Here is an 18732-nt window from a genome sequence, read left to right on the forward strand (position 1 = left end):
TGCGCAATAGTATTTTCCCTGTTCCACAATATTTGTATATTTTGGAGAAAATATATCTTCCTGAAATTCACCGCCAAGAAAACTTCTGCACACATAACTTGGCAGTTTTCCCGCTTGAGCTATTGTTGGAGAGTAAAATTTTTGGCCCAGTGAAAGACTGAAACGAATTCCACAACAGATGACGATTTTTGCATAGAAGGGATCATTCTTGAAGAACCAGTTACACACCCCTCTTGTGAGAAGAGAATGATTTGCATAAGGTCACCAAAAGGAAACGTAAAGAACAGCTTTTTGGTGGCAAAAACAACCATGTAAATCAGGCCCGGGCCTGGGGGAACAAATGGAGATAGATATAACAGTGTGCATCAGTTATTCAGTTCACACAACCTTCAAAATCTTTCCCCATGCCGCCTACTAGGAAATGTTTCTAAATATTCAATGATAACGCACAGCAGCAGTACAACACGTTTCGGGCTATGATCCACACAAAGACAAGGTAATGTTCTGCACATTGTCAGATGAACGATGAAAATCTTCACATAAAAGGTACCACTAGAGTTCATTAAGGAGAAGGAAAGCAACTATCAACATAATGTACATTCTGAGAACTGATAACAGCAAGTACAACTTATGCTGTGAGAGGGACTTTGCAAGTTGCTTTGTTGTGCCCATAGCCCTTGCACCTGCTGCAGCGCACCGCCCTTTTAATTGCAATACGAGGATCAGCTGGCTTTTCCTTTGGTCGGCCAACTTGGCGGCGAGCTAGAATGGGGCATGGTTGCAATCCCATGCTCTGCGTTACGTCAGTTGATGCAGGAGGTACAATGACATCAGGTATCGGGTTGATTGACATGGCGTAAGTCATGCGGTAGTAATCTCTTCTGAAATACTTGGCACAGTACTCGACTGGATTCTGATCAGTTTGCTCGAACACAGCGATGGCATGACAGCAAGGAATCCCAGACACATGCCACTTTCTGCAGGTGCAGTCCCATGTATCAATGTTGACCGTATAGACCGAACCATCACATACTTCAAACACATTATTGTTTCCATCATTTTCAGTTGAGCAAACAACACTGAGTGAAAGAGCTTTGTTCATCTCTTCCTGAAGTTTCTGATTTGCTGACGGTGTTAATACTTCTGACCATGTATTGGAAGATTCCCTGCGTGTATAGATCATCTCCATCAGGTTGCATCTGATTGTATCAAGCAGCTGCACTACCGGGAGCTCATATCTGTTGGGGATCCACTCCGCAATTGTCTCGGAAATATTGCATGTGTATTGGCCAAGACGTGACCCTTTGAATAACGCATCTGACCACCGCTCAGGTTTAGTCTCCAAAAGCCATTCAGCAAGCTTGTCAGACTCAGCTTTAATGAGATCAAAATAATGATTGAATTCATCAACTCTGCACGAATATATGGCATCCTTAAGATGCTCGACCATTATATCTTTTACTTCTTCACTCCAGCTGTCATCCAATTTTGTTTTAAATTCTTCAATGAAAAAGCTGACATTGTATCCATGATAACTATCTGGAAATATTACAGAAACATCATCCCAGAGACCACTTCTGCCATTTGATATGAATGTTATGTCTCCAGGCATAGGCAACGATGCCTTTAGCTGTTCAAGAAACCAATGCCAATTTTCTTGACTCTCGTCATCCACTACAGATAATGCAACAGGGAACACATCACCTTCACCATCAACAGAAGTAGCACCTAATAGTTTCCAATGCTTATTTGGTTTCACAGTTATCACATCAAGAAAGAGAAGAGGCCTGCAACCATTCTCAAAACCATGAAGGGAGGCATGGAATGCAACAAAGAAGCGGAACTTTGAACCTTCCAATGCCTCTACTGTTGCCATACTCCCAGGGTTTGTTGCGAGAATTCTATCACGAAACCAAGGTAACTGATTACATGCCTCTTCATGTGGGCTGTAAAGTTCTTTTCGAGCTATTAGTTTGCCTCGCCAAGCTTGAGAATAGTTCAGGCTTAGTCCGTATTCACGCTGGAGATCATTTGCAATATCTCTTGGCCTGTAGTTTGGACTGTCACGTAATTTTTCCTTGATAACACTAGCAACCCATTTTTGAGAAGCTAGGCGATTACTTTTGACTGTCTCTGATTCACATGTATGGCTCCCAACCACTTTCTTGATCATGAACTCCTGATTTGCAGAAGATTTGGAAGCATGTATGCGCCAGGGACATCCTTCATCAGTACATTCCACAGTGACACGAGAAGAGTCATTCTTGACAAATCTGTAATGAAACCTATGTGCAATGGCATACTTGTGCAATGCATCACGAAATTCCTTTGGACCCTCAAATACTTGGCCAACTCCAGTGATTGTGTTCTCCCAACTTGCACATATCTTTTGCCGCTTAGATCCATCTGGAGTAGTCCCTATTATAGCAGAATCTGCAGGAGTGCTGGAATCTGCTACAGAGCTCTTTACCCTGTAAATATATCTCATGTCACTTTTAGAATACGCTTAAGAGGGATATTTATATCAGTCAGAAGGTTACCTGTTGTCAACCTTCTTAATGACATAGATGTCTGTTGTCTCCGAGTCCGCATGGAATTCAACCATGCGCTTAAGGTCTTTGTCATTGGAAATTGAAATCAAAGTCTTATTATTTCTCGGAAGGAAGTATTTGAATGCATAGGAATCAAGCTTGAGGTTATTGAGTGTTGAAGATATCTCATGTTTAAACGCTTTAAAAGTCCAACCACTTTTCACAAGCATCGCATGTGCCTCTCCGCCAGAATAGGTCATATGCCCATCATCGTCAGTTGTGAATACTCCACCTAGTTGAAGAACAGCGACAACTTGTCTGCTCCCCATGGCTTACTCCTTCCTAAGATGATATAGCCAATCCAAAGATCCCTAAGATGATCTGCAAAATTCATAAAATTTACACTTAATAAGGGTCTGTTTGTGGTTGCTGAATCATGCTTAACTTATTTTTAAATCTGATGTGGAAAAATAGCCACGAGAGCAGAAAAATGTAATGATAGCCAAATGAAAAATTAGGCAAGAGCTAGTTAGGAATGTCGGATCATCATAATCCACCTCGATGCCAAAGGCAGCCTAGTTAACCTACACTGGGAGCCAATTATGGCAGTTTCAATTTTCCTTTTTGCTCAGTTGGTATGTATTTAACCCGTTAAAAGAAAAGGCTTCAAGTTCAAGAAATAGTTGTGCTGAATATTGCCCAGTGATAAACTTGCTCAACAAACTCCAACCGTAGATTGTTAAGAAAAATAAAAAGGGCAGCCCGGTGCACGTAGCTCCCGCTTGTGCAGGGTCCAGGGAAGGATCCGACCACTTTGGGTCTTTTGTACGCAGCCTTTCCCTGCATCTCTGCAAGAGGCTGCTCCAGGATTCGAACCCGTGACCTCATGGTCACAAGGGCAACAGCTTTACCGCTGCACCAAGTAGATTGTTAAGAAAAATAAGAGACAGAAATAGCAGGTTATCAAAAGAGCCAGCTAAAAATAATAGAAAAATAGTCTGCATGGCATAGAAAATCGAGCATTGATTTGAGTGAGTTTGACAAACTTCCATATTGTTTGAACAATCAAAACAAATAAGAAAATAATCAATCTTTAGGGCTATTAGCTTTAGGGCAGTCCCAGGAATCTAAAGTTTTTTTTCAAGAAAACACAAAGAAACATTTGCGTTTCTTTCCATTGAAAAGGCAGAGCTTGAGTTACAACCCTCCTAAGAGGAACAGCAGGCAATCAAACAACAGTGAACTAATGTACATCCCAGGTTTAGGAATCTAAAGCTGTATCTCATACTTTCAATAGGTGCTTAGATACAACTACTAGAGTGGTTTGCATCTTGAATGTTACATCTATTTAACTTGGTTTGTGATTAATATTATCATCTCAACTTTGTGGTCTGTTTGTGGTGTGAAACCAGCCACAGTCGAGCCTAATTACTCAAAATGAGTTGCCCAAGTACGCAAGTAACCATAACAAGAAAAATTAACTGAAAATTGCACACTCTCACAATGCTTATTCATCTACAGCTCTGGAACAAATTGACAACTGAAACGCCCGATATGGTTTTCCGAAAATATCATTCAAACATGATTCTCCTAAAAATATGGAATCACTCAGATAAATCTTGTTAGATTTCACGAATGAACCAATGGTCCACAAATGACTCCACTCTGCTTCCATTCCAAAAAGAGCAATGGATGTAACTAGTCGTATGCACTTGACTCATGGTGAGAGATGAGGTCCAAATTGATTTCAGTGAGACCGGCAAGGAGGGCATTGATGACCAGCTTGTCGCCCAAAATGCGGCTACCTGTGCAGCCCTAAACGCCACGGCAGGCAGCGGCAAAGCTACAGTCAAGGGCTGGACAGGCCAAACTAGAGCAGAGCCCAAGTTTTTTTCCTCGTGGCCCAGTTTTCCTCTTAGGCCCACTATTTTGCAGCAAAACTGGGCGTAGGCCCACTATTTTGCAGCAAAAGTGGGCGGGCCACAGCCCAGTTTTGCTTCAAAGAAGCTCCGCCACTGCCTGTAGCACCACTGATTGACAAGGAGCTCCAGGTGTCGGCCAGTGAAGGAGCCTGGCTCCAACAACCGCCGAGCTTAGATATCTGAAGGAGTGCGTAGAGGAGGGTTGCGGCCGGAGAATGTCCTGGATGGCAGTGCCCTACAGCTTGTTCCCGGGATCGAGCGTCGTCTGCAAGGAGCTACTCAAGCAGGCAAGCGGCAAAACTGGTGGCCGCACGGTGGCAGCTTGGGTGATGAGATGCAAGACGACGGTCGCTCGGGACAAGGATGTGACGACTGCAACGGCTGGGACGGAGGGGAGACAACGGTGACCGCATCTTGGGCCAAAGGGAAAACAATGGCTATTAGTGGGGGCCACAAGCAAGGTGACCCCGAGGAGCAAATGGTGGCGGAGTCATGGAGCGGAAAGGCTTGCGGGGTGAGAGAATGGGGAACACTGGATCAAGATGGATATTATTATGCCTCAGGTTCGCCGAAAAGAGTTGTACCGTGTTGAGGATACAATCTCGCTTTCTCTCTCCTTTAATTACCCCTCCACGTCAGATAAAATCCTACATGGTAAGTATGATTTGGACACGGTCCAGGCTGGAGCACTGGGGCTGCCCTTAAGACAGTTTATCCTAATTAATTGTATTACAGTTCGGTTGGTTAATAATTAAGAGCAAATTCAATTATCGAGTGCTTCACACGTACGATATAGCACTTTACAGGACCCTCCCAACAAATTTAACTTTTCAGATATACAGTCCCTAGCTAGCTTCGATCAACTTGGACTTGGCTGCAAATAGTAAACTAATGGTGCTTGAAGGGCTTAGGTATAATCTCTAATCTATTAAATGTTTCCCATGCATGGTACCAGCATTCCCCTACTACACAATATGCAAGCCTATGACTGGTAAGGAAACATATTTTATTCTCTTCAGCCCTGAGCTTCTTACAAATTACTTTTGGTTGACACAGACATACCAAGTATCCGATGTTTCAGTACTTTGCACAATTGCAACCATCTGGGTGGGGTGGAATGGATTAATAATTCACCATTAGTAAAAACACATTGCTGCGTATCATGTACAATTTAAAATTCACATGAGCCAGGACAGAAATTTAGGGGCCTTATTAAACATACGTGAAGCAATGAACTTTTTTTTTTGATAAAAGAAGGGTCTCCCCCTTCCGATTTCCATTAAAGAAACCCAAGGTTCACAAGCTACCGAGACGGACTAAAGACTCTATGGAGCAACACGCCCAGCGCATCTCAACCCGAAGGAGAAATGTCACCAGCATGAACTCCAAGCTAAAAACAAGGACAGAAAAAAGAACTACCATCCACAAGCGGCTACAACGCTGAGAAGCAGGGTGCCAAATACCACAAGCCAGTCTACTTATTACAGACTCCGGGAGCACAAAGCAATGAACTTTTTATGAAAGGAATTCCTACCAAGTGAATATCTGGTAAAAAAAGACATATGTTAAAACACTGGAGTATCTTGTCGACCATGGCCATTACACTCATGAGCCAGCACAACACTACTGGCTGCGACCCTGCGACCTTATGATCCCAGGGGCCGTTTTAAATCACAAAATCCCTGGAATTATACAATCGTTACTTTGGCTACCTCGTCCTTGGTCGGTGCAGAGATCCACATTGCTGTGAAGATCACCCGAGGATAATAAAGAAAATAAAAGACTCGGAATGGAAGCATCAGTCAGTCGATCCTGTTATCAAACCTTTAGCTTGAACTTGAGCTTCACTGATGCTGCCGCTCCGCCTGACACTGCCCCACTGCTCGCTTGAACTTGACGCCGACACGCACCTCGCAACTGCAGCTTGCCCCAACGGCCCACGCGGCGCCGAAGCCTGCTGCCCGGCACGCTGGCCGCCGGCGCCGCGCTAGGGTTACCGCACCGGCACGTGAGAAGCGAGGCCGAGCCGAGCGGGGAAGACGGCGGGTGGGGTGGGGCTACGGGAGACGCCGACGATCTGGCCGTGCGGCTAGGGTTTGGGCACCGATTTGGGCTCGTGCTCACGCGCACCCTAGACTGGGAAAAATAGCAGGTCCTTTCTGCAAAGATGGAATTACAATCTTGTCCTTCTCCTGTGGGCTGAAATTGGGCTACATAATTACAGTTGAGTCCTTGTAGGCTATCATGGGCTAAAAAGGAGCATAAGAGCACCAGCAGTGTTTTGGAGGCAGCTCTACCTCTAAGCTGGGCCCATATACTCACCTCTAAACTTAATAAAATACATGCAATGTGTAGCCCTACCATAACACTAAATAATTTTGTACCCCTTAAAAAAACTAAATAATTATATTTTGTACTTGTATCTCCTGATCAGAACTGTGCATGAACTTGATCATCCTAATGACAAGTAGGCTCGATAAAATATTTTAATCAAAGGAAAAGCTTAGAGGCTGCCTCTTCACTTGAAGGAGATGCCAGGCATTTTTGCCTAGAGGCAGACAGTTTTAGTATATGGCGCCAGCCTCTAAAGACATGGAGGCGGCCATAGAGGCAGTAAAATCGAACACTGTGGATGCCCTAACATCTCTCATCTTTCTGTAACTTTGGCTTGAAGCTTTCTATATAGTACTTCATTCTCGTTGTTTTCTCAGCATACTAATATCTTGTGCAATTTTTAACAAAGCCAACAAAGCATTTTTCCTTGTTTTAGGCGTATGCCAATACTCATGAAGAGATAAAGATTCACAAATATGTATGCATTGGTTCGCATGATAGAATATATGGATCTCAAAAAATGGTGGTGGTGTTGGCGTCCAATAGTGTTCGAGCTAAACCAATTCAAGCTCCAGTTCGCTCAACACAGTCCATTATGCCTTGTGTCTCATTACACTATAGCTACATAGAAGACAGAAGGGATTCAGAGGTGGCTAGGAGAAACCGCCCAAGAACTATGTAAAACTGGATGTGGACGTTTAGATAATAATGATAAGAGTGAGGTGCTAATGCAACACTTATAATGTTAATTCGACAGTCATGCAAGAAGCAAGGGCCCTATGGGGCGGCTATCTGCTCTTTTCAAGACTAGGGATGCATTAGACTAATAATCAACTTTAGGTGTGTGGAGATAGTAGAGGGACTATGCATAGTGGTAGGAACTCTATTGGTGTCGCAGTTGCAAGCTATGAAGAATGCATCTTTCTATATCAGGAGTTTGCTTATGTCAAGTTTGAACAATGTCCAAGAAAAGCTAGTCAAGTTGCACATTCTTATCTAGCAATTTTGTTGGATCACCCGCCAACATGTGGTTGCATGATCCACCCGATCTAATATTAGTGTGACTAGCAAACCATGTAACATTATAACCAATGAATAAAGTTGCAGTGATGGATTTCCCATGCAAAAACATTTGAGCCATTTTTAACAAAGACAAACAAGTTCATTAATCATGTAGATATGATATTTCTATCTTTCAAATTTAATTTTCACTTATGCATATTCTTCACAAGTTTAACTTTGTTTTGTGTAGTAAGAAGTTGTAATTTTTTTCAAACAAACAGAGATTTCGCTCTTTTGGAACGATGTGGGTGCATTTTTTTGGCCTTGTTATCTTTGTTTATATTGTTATTAGGAGAAAAACTAATTGAATTTTTTCAATACAAAAAATATGAAACAATCTTTTTGAACTAACTGGGTTTTTTTTACGATCATCACAATATGGTATACTTATATCCTAGAAATAAAAAAAAGTACGTGGATTTCAGTTACAATCATGTTTAAAACATGGTACAAAAAAATTTATTGCATGAACATTATAAATATCTAAAATCATACAAAGACAAGTATATAACGAGCATTCTTGTGTCACGTTTATGCATTGGATCTCTGTGTTCTTCTAGCATATCATTGTTCGATATTTGATCTATACTAGACGAAACGACGCGCTCCGCTGCGCCCAACTATAGCAATCATCACAATCACAAACCAAGCCTAAGAATACAACCAAGAATCAAGAACAACTACAAAAATGCATCTGCAAAACAAATCCTTAAATAACCATCAATACATAATACACCATGGAGAAATACCCCACTGGGATTATCAAAGCAATGGGATGGACGGATTGTTGCTTCAAGTAGCCTTAATTAACAATATTTATTCAATGAATTGACAGTCGGATGGGGAATTGTATCTCACTCTCATACGGATCATCGCATGGTATCTACTTTTTAGTTCTTATATAGTCTTTTGATGTATATTGTACATGGCAAATTCAGTATTGCTTACTATCTACTCTTGATTCAACACACTTCCACTGTAATCTTTGAGAACCATAATAGACTAGTATTATTATTTTATCATTCAATCGTTTATTTCTCTTGAAATGAAAGTTGAAAGCGGGTTAATTCTTTTACAGACGTCTTTTTTAGGCGGTCGATATCCATTATGCGGCATAGGTGTTACATCGTGTATACAACTTAATCGCACACCTCTTTTAGCAATGGCTCGTAATGCGGCATCTCTTCCACTACCAGCGCCCTTTACCATAACTTCTGCTCGTTGCAAACCTATTTTCAAAGATCAGAAGCTCAATTTGGAATGAAAATTATAGAAAGAAAACAATAAAAACATGTGACACAAGGTTAAACATGAGTCATTCATAATCTTTTTTGCCTAGAAAAACATGGCTCATTTTGTAAAGTCGTATTCCAGAGATATAGTAGAATGAGAATAAAACTGCTAACCAAAACAAAAAGAAAACAAAGTTATACGTATTTTCTCCATACAAAATTGTGAATCCTTTTACGAAGACCGACCTATGAAGATCTACGAAAATGAGAAGCCTTGTCCATCTCTGCCTATCTTGAGCCCAGATGCCAGTCCTAGTAATTTAAAAAAGCATCTCATGTCCGAATATGCATCAGATTAGTACTCTCGTACTTCCTAGATGCACATCACGTATATTATATCAAAAGAAGTAAATGCCATTTTTTGGCAATCAAGGAGATGATTAGAACCAGGTTGCCACACAACAACACACACTGAGACACAATAGTACGCATGATACAACGCCGGCGACTCAAACCAAATACATCACATCGGGGCCGAAGCAGCTCTGGAGCGTGCGGACCCAACATCACGCACGCAGTGTTTCTTGTAACTTTTTTCTCTCCTCTGCCCCTTGGTTGCGCCCTTTGCCATCCCGCACGAGGTCAGCCACGCGAGGCGGAATCGACCCCAAGGTGGAATCGGTGCAGGTGCCTTGACGCGGTGTTGGATCGAGGGCTGCTGCTGCGACGCCGTTCATGTGTTAGCCCTAACCTCTCCATCCACCGCCTGAAGCCCAAGAAATCATCGTTCGCAGGTAGCTCTTTATCTCCCTCACTTTGGATTGACCTGGAAAGGGAGCGAAGAAACATCGAGGAGCCGAACCTAGCATTGGACTACAGGCCCACAAGGCCATGGTCGAGCCAGAAAGGTCCACCAGCTAGCCATCGTGAACCTCCAGATGGTTTGAGCATGGGCCTGGATACCCACACATAAATTTGAAGGAGATTCATCTTCCATACAATTAGATCACCTGAGAGTTAACATCCAAATGCGAGATAGGGTTAACCTTATTATGAGCTAGGGTTTACCATCCCTCCTACCCATTTTTTCTTTTCGAGAAGCATTAGACCAAGTCAATAAATGTCATGGTGATACTTCTAACTACCATATCAACACCATGATGAGTAGGACATAATGTGAATAGCACCACTATATATCATGGAGATAATATATTGGGTGAGCCCTAGCTTTTTGGCAAAGAGTTGAATACATGGGAGATCCTAATTCCCTGAAATGTCAAGCACGGCAATGTTATATGAAAAATGCCCATCCTAGTCCCGATTCTTTGCTAGTGGTTCATTGGAGGTCTTATTGACCACTGGCTGGCTTGTGTGTTTCTTTGACTACAATTGATGGAAATATGCCCTAGAGGCAATAATAGAATGGTTATTATTATATTTCCTTAATCATGATAAAGATTTATTATTCATGCTAGAATTGTATTACCGGAAACTTAAATACATATGTGGATACATAAACAAATACCGTGTCCCTAGTGAGCCTCTACTAGACTAGCTCGTTCATCAAAGATGGTTAAGGTTTCCTAACCATAGACATGAGATGTCATTTGATAATGGGATCACATCATTAGAGAATGATGTGATGGACAAGACCCATCTGTTAGCTTAGCATATTGATCGTTCAGTTTATTGCTAGTGCTTTCTTCATGTCAAATACATATTCCTTCGACTATGAGATTATGCAACTCCTGGATTCCGGAGGAATACCTTGTGTGCTATCAAACGTCAGAACGTAACTGGGTGATCACAAAGATGCTCTACATGTTGTAAGTGCATCTAGTGCCCCTTAGTGATTTTGGTGTATTGAAGACTTATAGGTTAAGGGACTAATGCGTGTGTGAGTGTACACGGGTCTATAAGTCTATGAGGAGTTTGATATTTACAGGAAAAGTCGACCCCTAAAAATGAATATCTTCGTCTGAAGATTTTGGTATTTCTGAAGACTTTCATGAAGACTTTGAAAGTGAAGAAATTGGTGTGTCCGTGAAGACTTGATATTCATGCGAGAAATATGAAGCTTGAAGACTTTCGTGTTCATAGTTTTGTTTTTCTCTTTCTTGAGTCATAGGAAACACCGTACTGTTAAAGGGGGTCGAGGAAATACTAAGGAAAAATTTCCATGTGATGCTCAACTCAAAATCCTACACCTACCAATCCCTTCGAGTGAAGCCATTGGAAATCTCATACAGTTCAGTCAATTTCTTCAGTGACAGAGACGAAGTTCTTCTGGTATCTGAGGAATTTGTCCTGACTGAGGAGTTAGGAATTTGCCAGTGCGGATTGCCTACACGGTGAGGAACATGATAGCCCTGAGGATTTTGCTACTCAAAATTTCGACCGTTGCTGTGCTATGCGCCAGCTGTCCCAAAATATCTATCCACCTAACGGTCATATCATTGAAGGGCATTTATGTCTTATCATGTCGGGCTGCTCCCTAGGCTATAAATAGCTGCCCCCTACAACCACTAGCTAGTTGGCTGCTCCGAGAGAAACTGACACTTGTCATTTGAGAGCAACCCATCCTCCGAGGACTTTGAGAGAAAATCATCAAGTGATGAAAAAGCAAAAACCCAAAACCCAAACACCTACAAACCCCAAGTGATTGAGCATCACTGAAGAGATTGATCCTGAGTGGATCCGACGCTTGTTACCTTTGAAGACTGTGCTTCTTCCAGACGGTTAGGCGTCATGGTCTAGAGCATCCAAGAGGAATTGTGGATCCCCGAGTGACCAAGTTTGTGAAGGTTTGGAAGTCGCCTGAAGACTTACCACGAGTGATTGGACGAGGTCTATGTGACCTTAGTTCAAGGAGAATACGGTGAGGACTGGGTGTCTTGGACTAAGTGTCCTTGACTGGGTGTCCGGGACTGTGTGTCCTCGAGTTTAAATACTCAGCCGCTCCAACCAGACGTACAACTGAGACAGCAGTTGGAACTGGTCTACCAAATCATTGTCTTCACCGAGCTTACTGGTTCAATTTCCTCAACTCTTTCATTTCCTCATAACTGTGCCGTGTGTTTGTTCATATCTGTGTTTGAAGACTTTGACTGAAGACTTTCTCAATTTCCTCAGTTCAATTTCTTCAGTATGTTTGTCTTCATCCTGTGTTATCCTGTGATTATGCTTCCTATACTCTGTGCCTGTCTTCATTTCATCATGATGACCATGCTTGTATTCTGTTATGTTTACCTTTGAGTACTTATTCCACTGCTAGTAGTTCTTCACTAAGGAATTTCCTCACCGGCAAATTCCTCAGTGAATAATTTCATAAAAATCGCCTATTCACCCCCCTCTAGTCGATATAACGCACTTTCAATTGGTATCAAAGCAAGGTACTCCCTTGTTCTGTGTGATTTTGGTTTAACCGCCTGGAGTTTTAGTTATATCGACCGCAGTATGATCAAGGTCTCTGCTGGGTGTCCGACCTTCGATGGGACGGACTACCCCTACTAGAAGAATAAGATGCGAATGCATCTTGAAGCAATTGATAATGATCTCTAGTATGTTGTGGAAAATGGTGTTCCCTCAGTCACACCTTCTCTGAATGTTGCCGATGTGAAGAGATTCAAGCAACTCGACTCTCAAGCGAAGAATATCATATGTGCCATCTGAGCAAAGGACAGTATGGCAGAGTGAGTGCTTTGGAAACAGCGAAGCTTATCTGGGACAGGTTGTCCAAAGTGAATGAAGGATTCTCAACTCAGCGTGACTCTCGAGTTGATGTTCTTCGCAATCTCTTCAACCGCTTCAAAAGACTCGACAATGAAAATGTTCAACAAACCTTCGATCGCCTCACTGACATCTCAAATGAGCTTCAAGCACCTGGTGCCACTGACATCACCGACCATGAGGTGGTGAAGAAATTGCTGAGATTGCTTGATTCCTCATTTGACACTCTGGCATTGATGATACAAGAACGTGCTGATTACAAGTCACTTGATCCCGCTGATATTCTCGAGAGGCTAAATACTCATGAGTTCCAACTTGCTGAAAAGAGAGATCTCTATGGTTCAAGCTATGGCAGAACACGTGCACTGAAGGCCAAGGCAGTATCTGAGTCCGAAGATGAAGACTCTGGTAGCAGCCTTGGTGATCCTGAAGAACTGAGCCATGATCTGGCTCTGCTCGTGAAGAAGTTCCAAAAGTTCTCAAGACGTGGTCGCCTTGGAAGATCCTCAAGGAGCAATGATTCCTCATCCAGTGACTACAAGAAGAGGCTCTGTCACAAGTGCAAGAAACCTGGACATTTCATTCAAGATTGTCCTCGGTGGAAAAAGGAATCAAAGAAGAAGAAATACAAGGATTACAGTTCTGATGATGCAAAGAAAAAGAAGAAATCCACAAAATCCTCATCATCAAAATCCTAAAAGCCTTCATATCACAAGAAGAGCAGCTCCAAGAAGGCCAGGGCATTCACTGGCAAGGAAATGGACTCTGAGGCTGAATCTGAAGAAAATGAGGAAGAGGAGTCATCTGAGGAGTCCGAATCCGGAGTGGCGAGCCTAGCTCTCGCAACTGCATTCGTCAGCAAGTCTATCTTCAACACTGAAGAAAATGACCTCACCAACAAGGCTGATGAAGGCGATGATGACTATGCTCCCACCTATTGCTTCATGGCAAAGGGTGCCAAGGTACTCAAATATACCTCCTCTGAATCAAGTGAGAATGAATCTGATGAAAACCTTAAGCCCAGCTATTCTAAACTTGCTAAGATTGCTATAAAACAACAAAGGGCTTTAGAAAAGGTTCAAAACATGCTAAATAAAAGTGATGATATGTTGGGTGAAAAAATGGATCGCACTGAAACTTTGACTGAAAATCTTCAGAGACTTCAGTCCAAGCTTGACAAACTTCAAAGTCATCATAACACTCTTTTATCGGATCATGAGAAGCTTTCTTATGAATTTCTTCAAATAAAGCAAGACCTTGAGAAGCTAAGAGTGAGTTATGAAGATCTTCAAAAGGAGCGCGATTCATTACTTGCTCAACAAATCAGCGCATCTCAGGAAGAATTTGTTCCTCCATGCTTGAAGTGCATTGAACGTGAATCTGCTAATTCTTCACCTGAATGTTCAAATGCTGCTAATGTTTCAAATTCTTCACATGCCTCTGCTATCACTAATTCCTCATCTGAGGACATTGCTAGTATCACTGACAATGCAGGGCTGAAGGAATTGTACACGACAGGCATGTACAAAAGCCTCAAAGGGCATCAGGCTCTTTGTGATGTGCTTAAAAAGTAGATCCTCAGCAGGAACCCTGGGAAAGAGGGTATCGCCTTTGAGAGGAAACTCAATGCTGATGGTACATATTGGAAGCCTGAGCAGTATCCCAAACTACATGGGTTGCTACAAAGGGACCTCCAGTTGATCCATCTAACTTATCTGGATTTGCATGTGAATCTCCTCATTCTGATGATGAGTCAATTGACTCCAACTATAAGCTATTCAAAAATCAGAATGGTGAAGTATTTGCTAGATATGTTGGCACTAACTGCAGGAACGGCTCCCCGATGAAGAAAATATGGGTTCCCAAAAGATGCCTTGAAAATCTTCAGGTGAATGTCATCATGACGCCACCTGTGAAGAATAGGAACCCCAGATCAAATTCCTCATACGGACCAAATTCCTCATATGGATCAAAGTCCTCATATGAACATCATCATGCTAACCCGTCTGTTTCGCAGGGAAGATCTAAGGATTATGGATATGTGCATTATTCTTCAAATCATTATGTCCATAAGTCCTCGAAGAATTTCTCTGCTTACTCATATGCTTACTCTAACCCATCTTATGTGAAACGAAATGGATTGGCTTCTATGCCATCCTTCTTGTATGGAGCTCGCAGAATGATGAACTCTTTGCCACCCCTTCAGATGTGGGTGGTGAAGAAAAATAACTAATCTCTTCTACAGGGTCAGGTCTCCAGACGCACATAATCGTCTGAAGAATTTGCTGGAGACCTGAGCATGCCTGATAGGACGCAGGCTAATCATGAAGAAATGAACTTTCATTTCTCACGTCCTCATATTGCTTTATCAGTTCTTTTACTTGATGAAATTGATCTGATGAATTGATGTCATATTCTTCACCGATGAAGTATATGAGTTTGTAAGCTGCACTAATTCATCTGCAGGATGATCAACCCAAAGCCACTGAGTGGGTCCTCGATAGTGGATGTACAAACCACATGACTGGTGACAAGAATCTATTGATGGATGCTCCATTATCTCCGTCGCATCTGAAGCATATCATCTTTGCTGACAAAGGCAAAAGTCAAGTATTGGGTCTAGGTAAGGTTGCGATTACAAATGATCGACACATGGACAAAGTCATGCTTGTTGAGTCCTTAGGATACAACCTTATGTCTGTCTCAATGCTTTGTGATCTTGATATGGTTGTTGTCTTTGGCAAGTACCGTTGTGTTGTGGTTATGGAAGCTGACAATTCCAAAGTCTTTGAAGGCTTTAGGAGAGGAGACCTGTATATTGTTGATTTCTCTACAGAACCACAACCAGCCGTGTGCTTACTTGCAAAAGCTTCAGAAGGCTGGCTCTGGCATCGACGACTTGGTCATGCAGGCATGAGTAATTTGCACATGCTTGCGAAGAAGAAGCATGTCATTGGCATCGAGAATGTAAAATTCCTCAAGGATCACCTATGCGGAGCCTGTGAAGCTGGGAAGATGACCAAGGCCAAGCATCCAGCGAAGACTATCATGATCACCACTCGCCCATTTGAATTGCTTCACATGGATCTCTTTGGTCCTAATCATTATTCTGCTATCTCAAATGAAGCATCTCAATATGGCTTCGTTATTGTTGATGATTATTCTCGTTACACATGGGTACACCTTGTTACTTACAAACATGAAGTGCAGGAAGTCTTCAAACGATTTTCCTCGAGGGCTTCAACAACCTTTGGTGTGAAGATCAAGCACATCAGAAGTGACAATGGCACTGAGTTCAAGAATTCTGGTCTCGATGACTATCTTGATGAACTTGGTATCACTCATGAGTTATCTGCTCCTTACACTCCTCAGCAGAACGGCGTCGTGGAGTGCAAGAACAGGACTCTTGCTGAGATGGCTCGCACTATGCTTGATGAATACAAAACGCCTCATCGTTTCTGGACTGAGGCAATTGATACTGCATGCCACATCATCAACAGAGTATATCTTCACAAATTCTTCAAAAAGACTGCCTATGAACTCCTCACTGATAAGAAACCCAATGTAAGTTATTTCAAAGTCTTCGGTGCTAAATGTTGGATTAGAGATCCTCATCACAACTCAAAATTTGCATCGAAAGCACATGAAGGTTTTATGCTTGGTTACGGAAAGGACTCGCACACCTACAGAGTCTTCAATAACGTTCTTCACAAAGTTGTTGAAACTGTAGATGTGTGGTTCAATGAAACTAATGGCTCGCAAAGAGAGCACCTACCTACTGTGATAGATGACCAGCACCTGAGGAAACTATCAAGTTCAAGGCTACCGAGGATGTCATTCCTACTGAAGAATCTGCTAAAGAATTCATTCCAGAACATGAAGAACGTCGAGCTAATGCACCTGAAGAAAATGCTGAAGAAAATGGTGCTGAAGAAAACGCTGATCAAATTCTTCAACGACAACCAGCTCATCCTCGCATTGCAAAAGAAGTGCAAGTTGAAAAGATCATCAATGACATCAAAGCGCCAGGTCCTCTCACACGCTCAAAAGCTTCACATTTGTCTAACTTTTGTGGGCAGTATGCTTTTGTCTCTATTATAGAGCCCACTAAGGTAGATGAAGCATTTCTGGAGCCTGAGTGGATTCATGCCATGCAAGAGGAATTACATCAGTTCGAGCTTAACAATGTCTGGGAACTGGTCAAATGTCCAGATCCTCGCAAGCACAATATCATCGGCACAAAGTGGATCTACCGCAACAAGAAAGATGAAAATGGCCGTGTGGTGAGGAATAAGGCACGACTTGTAGCTCAAGGCTACACACAGGTTGAAGGAATTGATTTCGATAAAACTTTTGCACCTGTTGCTAGACTTGAGGCAATTCGCATATTACTTGCTTATGCCAACCATCATGATATCACTCTATATCAAATGGATGTGAAAAGTGCATTCCTCAATGGTAAGCTTGAGGAAGAAGTATATGTTGCTCAACCCCCAGGTTTTGAAGATCCAAAGAATCCTGACAAAGTCTTCAGACTCAACAAGGCCCTCTATAACCTCAAGCAGGCCCCACGGGCTTGGTATGATACTTTGAAGGAACTCTTCATGAAGAAAGGCTTCAAACCCAGTTCACTCGACCCTACTCTTTTCACTAAATCTTATGATGGTGAATTGTTTGTGTGCCAAGTATATGTTGATGATATTATCTTTGGCTGTACTGACCAACGTTATAGTGATGAATTTTCCTATATGATGAGTGAAGAATATCAAATGTCTAGGATGGGAGAGCTGAAATTCTTCTTAGGTCTTCAAATTCATCAACAACACAATGGCATATTCATATCTCAGGAGAAATACCTCAAGGATGTACTGAGGAAATTCGGCATGCAAGATTGCAAAGGCGTCAAAATTCCTATGCCCACAAATGGCCATCTATGCACTAATGAAAATGGTATTGACTTCGATCATAAGGTATACCGCTCCATGATAGGTTCCTTATTATACTTATGTGCATCTAGGCCAGATATAATGCTTAGTGTTTGCATGTGTGCCCGATTTCAAGCTGCACCGAAGGAATCACACCATAAGGCTCTGAAGCATATTCTTCGATATCTAGCTCACACACCAACACTTGGATTATGGTACCCCAAGGGCTCGGCTTTTGATCTTGTTGGATATTCTGACTCTGACTATGCTGGTGATCATGTGGATCGCAAGTCAACATCTGGTACATGTCATTTCCTCGGACGATCTTTGGTCTATTGGTCCTCGAAGAAACAGAACTGCGTATCACTATCTACTGCTGAAGCTGAGTACATTGCCGCTGGTTCTTGCTGTGCCCAATTGCTATGGATGAAGCAAACTCTCAAGGACTACGGTGTCAACATGAAGAATGTGCCTCTCTTCTGTGACAATGAGAGTGCCATCAAGATTGCTCATAACCCAGTTCAGCACTCGAAGACAAAGCACATTCAGATTCGTCATCATTTTCTTCGTGATCATGTGTTGAAGGGTGACATTTCTATTGAGCATGTGAAGACTAAAGAACAGCTAGCCGATATCTTCACAAAGCCCTTGGATGAGAAGAGATTTAGCAAGTTGCGGTGTGAGCTAAATATCCTAGAATCTTCGAATGTTCTTTGAAAAGGACACTCATCCTAACACTTATGCAAAATTGATGACTTAGATGTGCAACACATGAAGAAACGTTTTACTTCAATCAATGAAGAATAACACTCTTAGTGTGAAGAAATCAATGAAGAATTTGATTCCTAGAACCCTACGATAATTGTACGCGGTGTCTGAAATCATCATTCTTATACGGTGGGTCACGCCACCACCAAAAGTTGAAATTCCTCAAATTATTCATATTCTTCAACTTTGCATATTCTTCACTGGTTCCGTCGTTTTTCTTCATTGGCTA

The 18732-nt window shown here is 42.2% G+C and overlaps 1 protein-coding gene across 1 annotated transcript; it reads right to left on the bottom strand.

Annotated features, from left to right (window-relative positions):
- Window positions 1–347: 347 nt before the first annotated feature.
- Window positions 348–6573, bottom strand: LOC119316518. The gene is made up of 3 exons (XM_037590840.1): window positions 6278–6573; window positions 2541–2912; window positions 348–2471 (listed from the first exon to the last, which is right to left on the bottom strand). Exons 2-3 carry the CDS (start codon window positions 2858–2860, stop codon window positions 629–631), a joined length of 2163 nt encoding a protein of 720 aa, XP_037446737.1. The 5' UTR covers window positions 2861–2912; window positions 6278–6573; the 3' UTR covers window positions 348–628.
- Between the last annotated feature and the right edge of the window lie 12159 nt (window positions 6574–18732).

This window comes from Triticum dicoccoides, chromosome 6A (assembly GCF_002162155.2).
Source record: "Triticum dicoccoides isolate Atlit2015 ecotype Zavitan chromosome 6A, WEW_v2.0, whole genome shotgun sequence".
Taxonomy (NCBI): Eukaryota; Viridiplantae; Streptophyta; class Magnoliopsida; order Poales; family Poaceae; genus Triticum; species Triticum dicoccoides.

Excerpts from the sequence above, each read along its gene's own strand:
- LOC119316518 (XM_037590840.1), bottom strand. The coding sequence starts at position 2,860 with ATGGGGAGCAGACAAGTTGTCGCTGTTCTTCAACTAGGTGGAGTATTC. Across the intron at positions 2,472-2,540 it reads ATTAAGAAGGTTGACAACAG|GGTAAAGAGCTCTGTAGCAG; the intron begins GTAACCTTCTGA and ends ATATATTTACAG.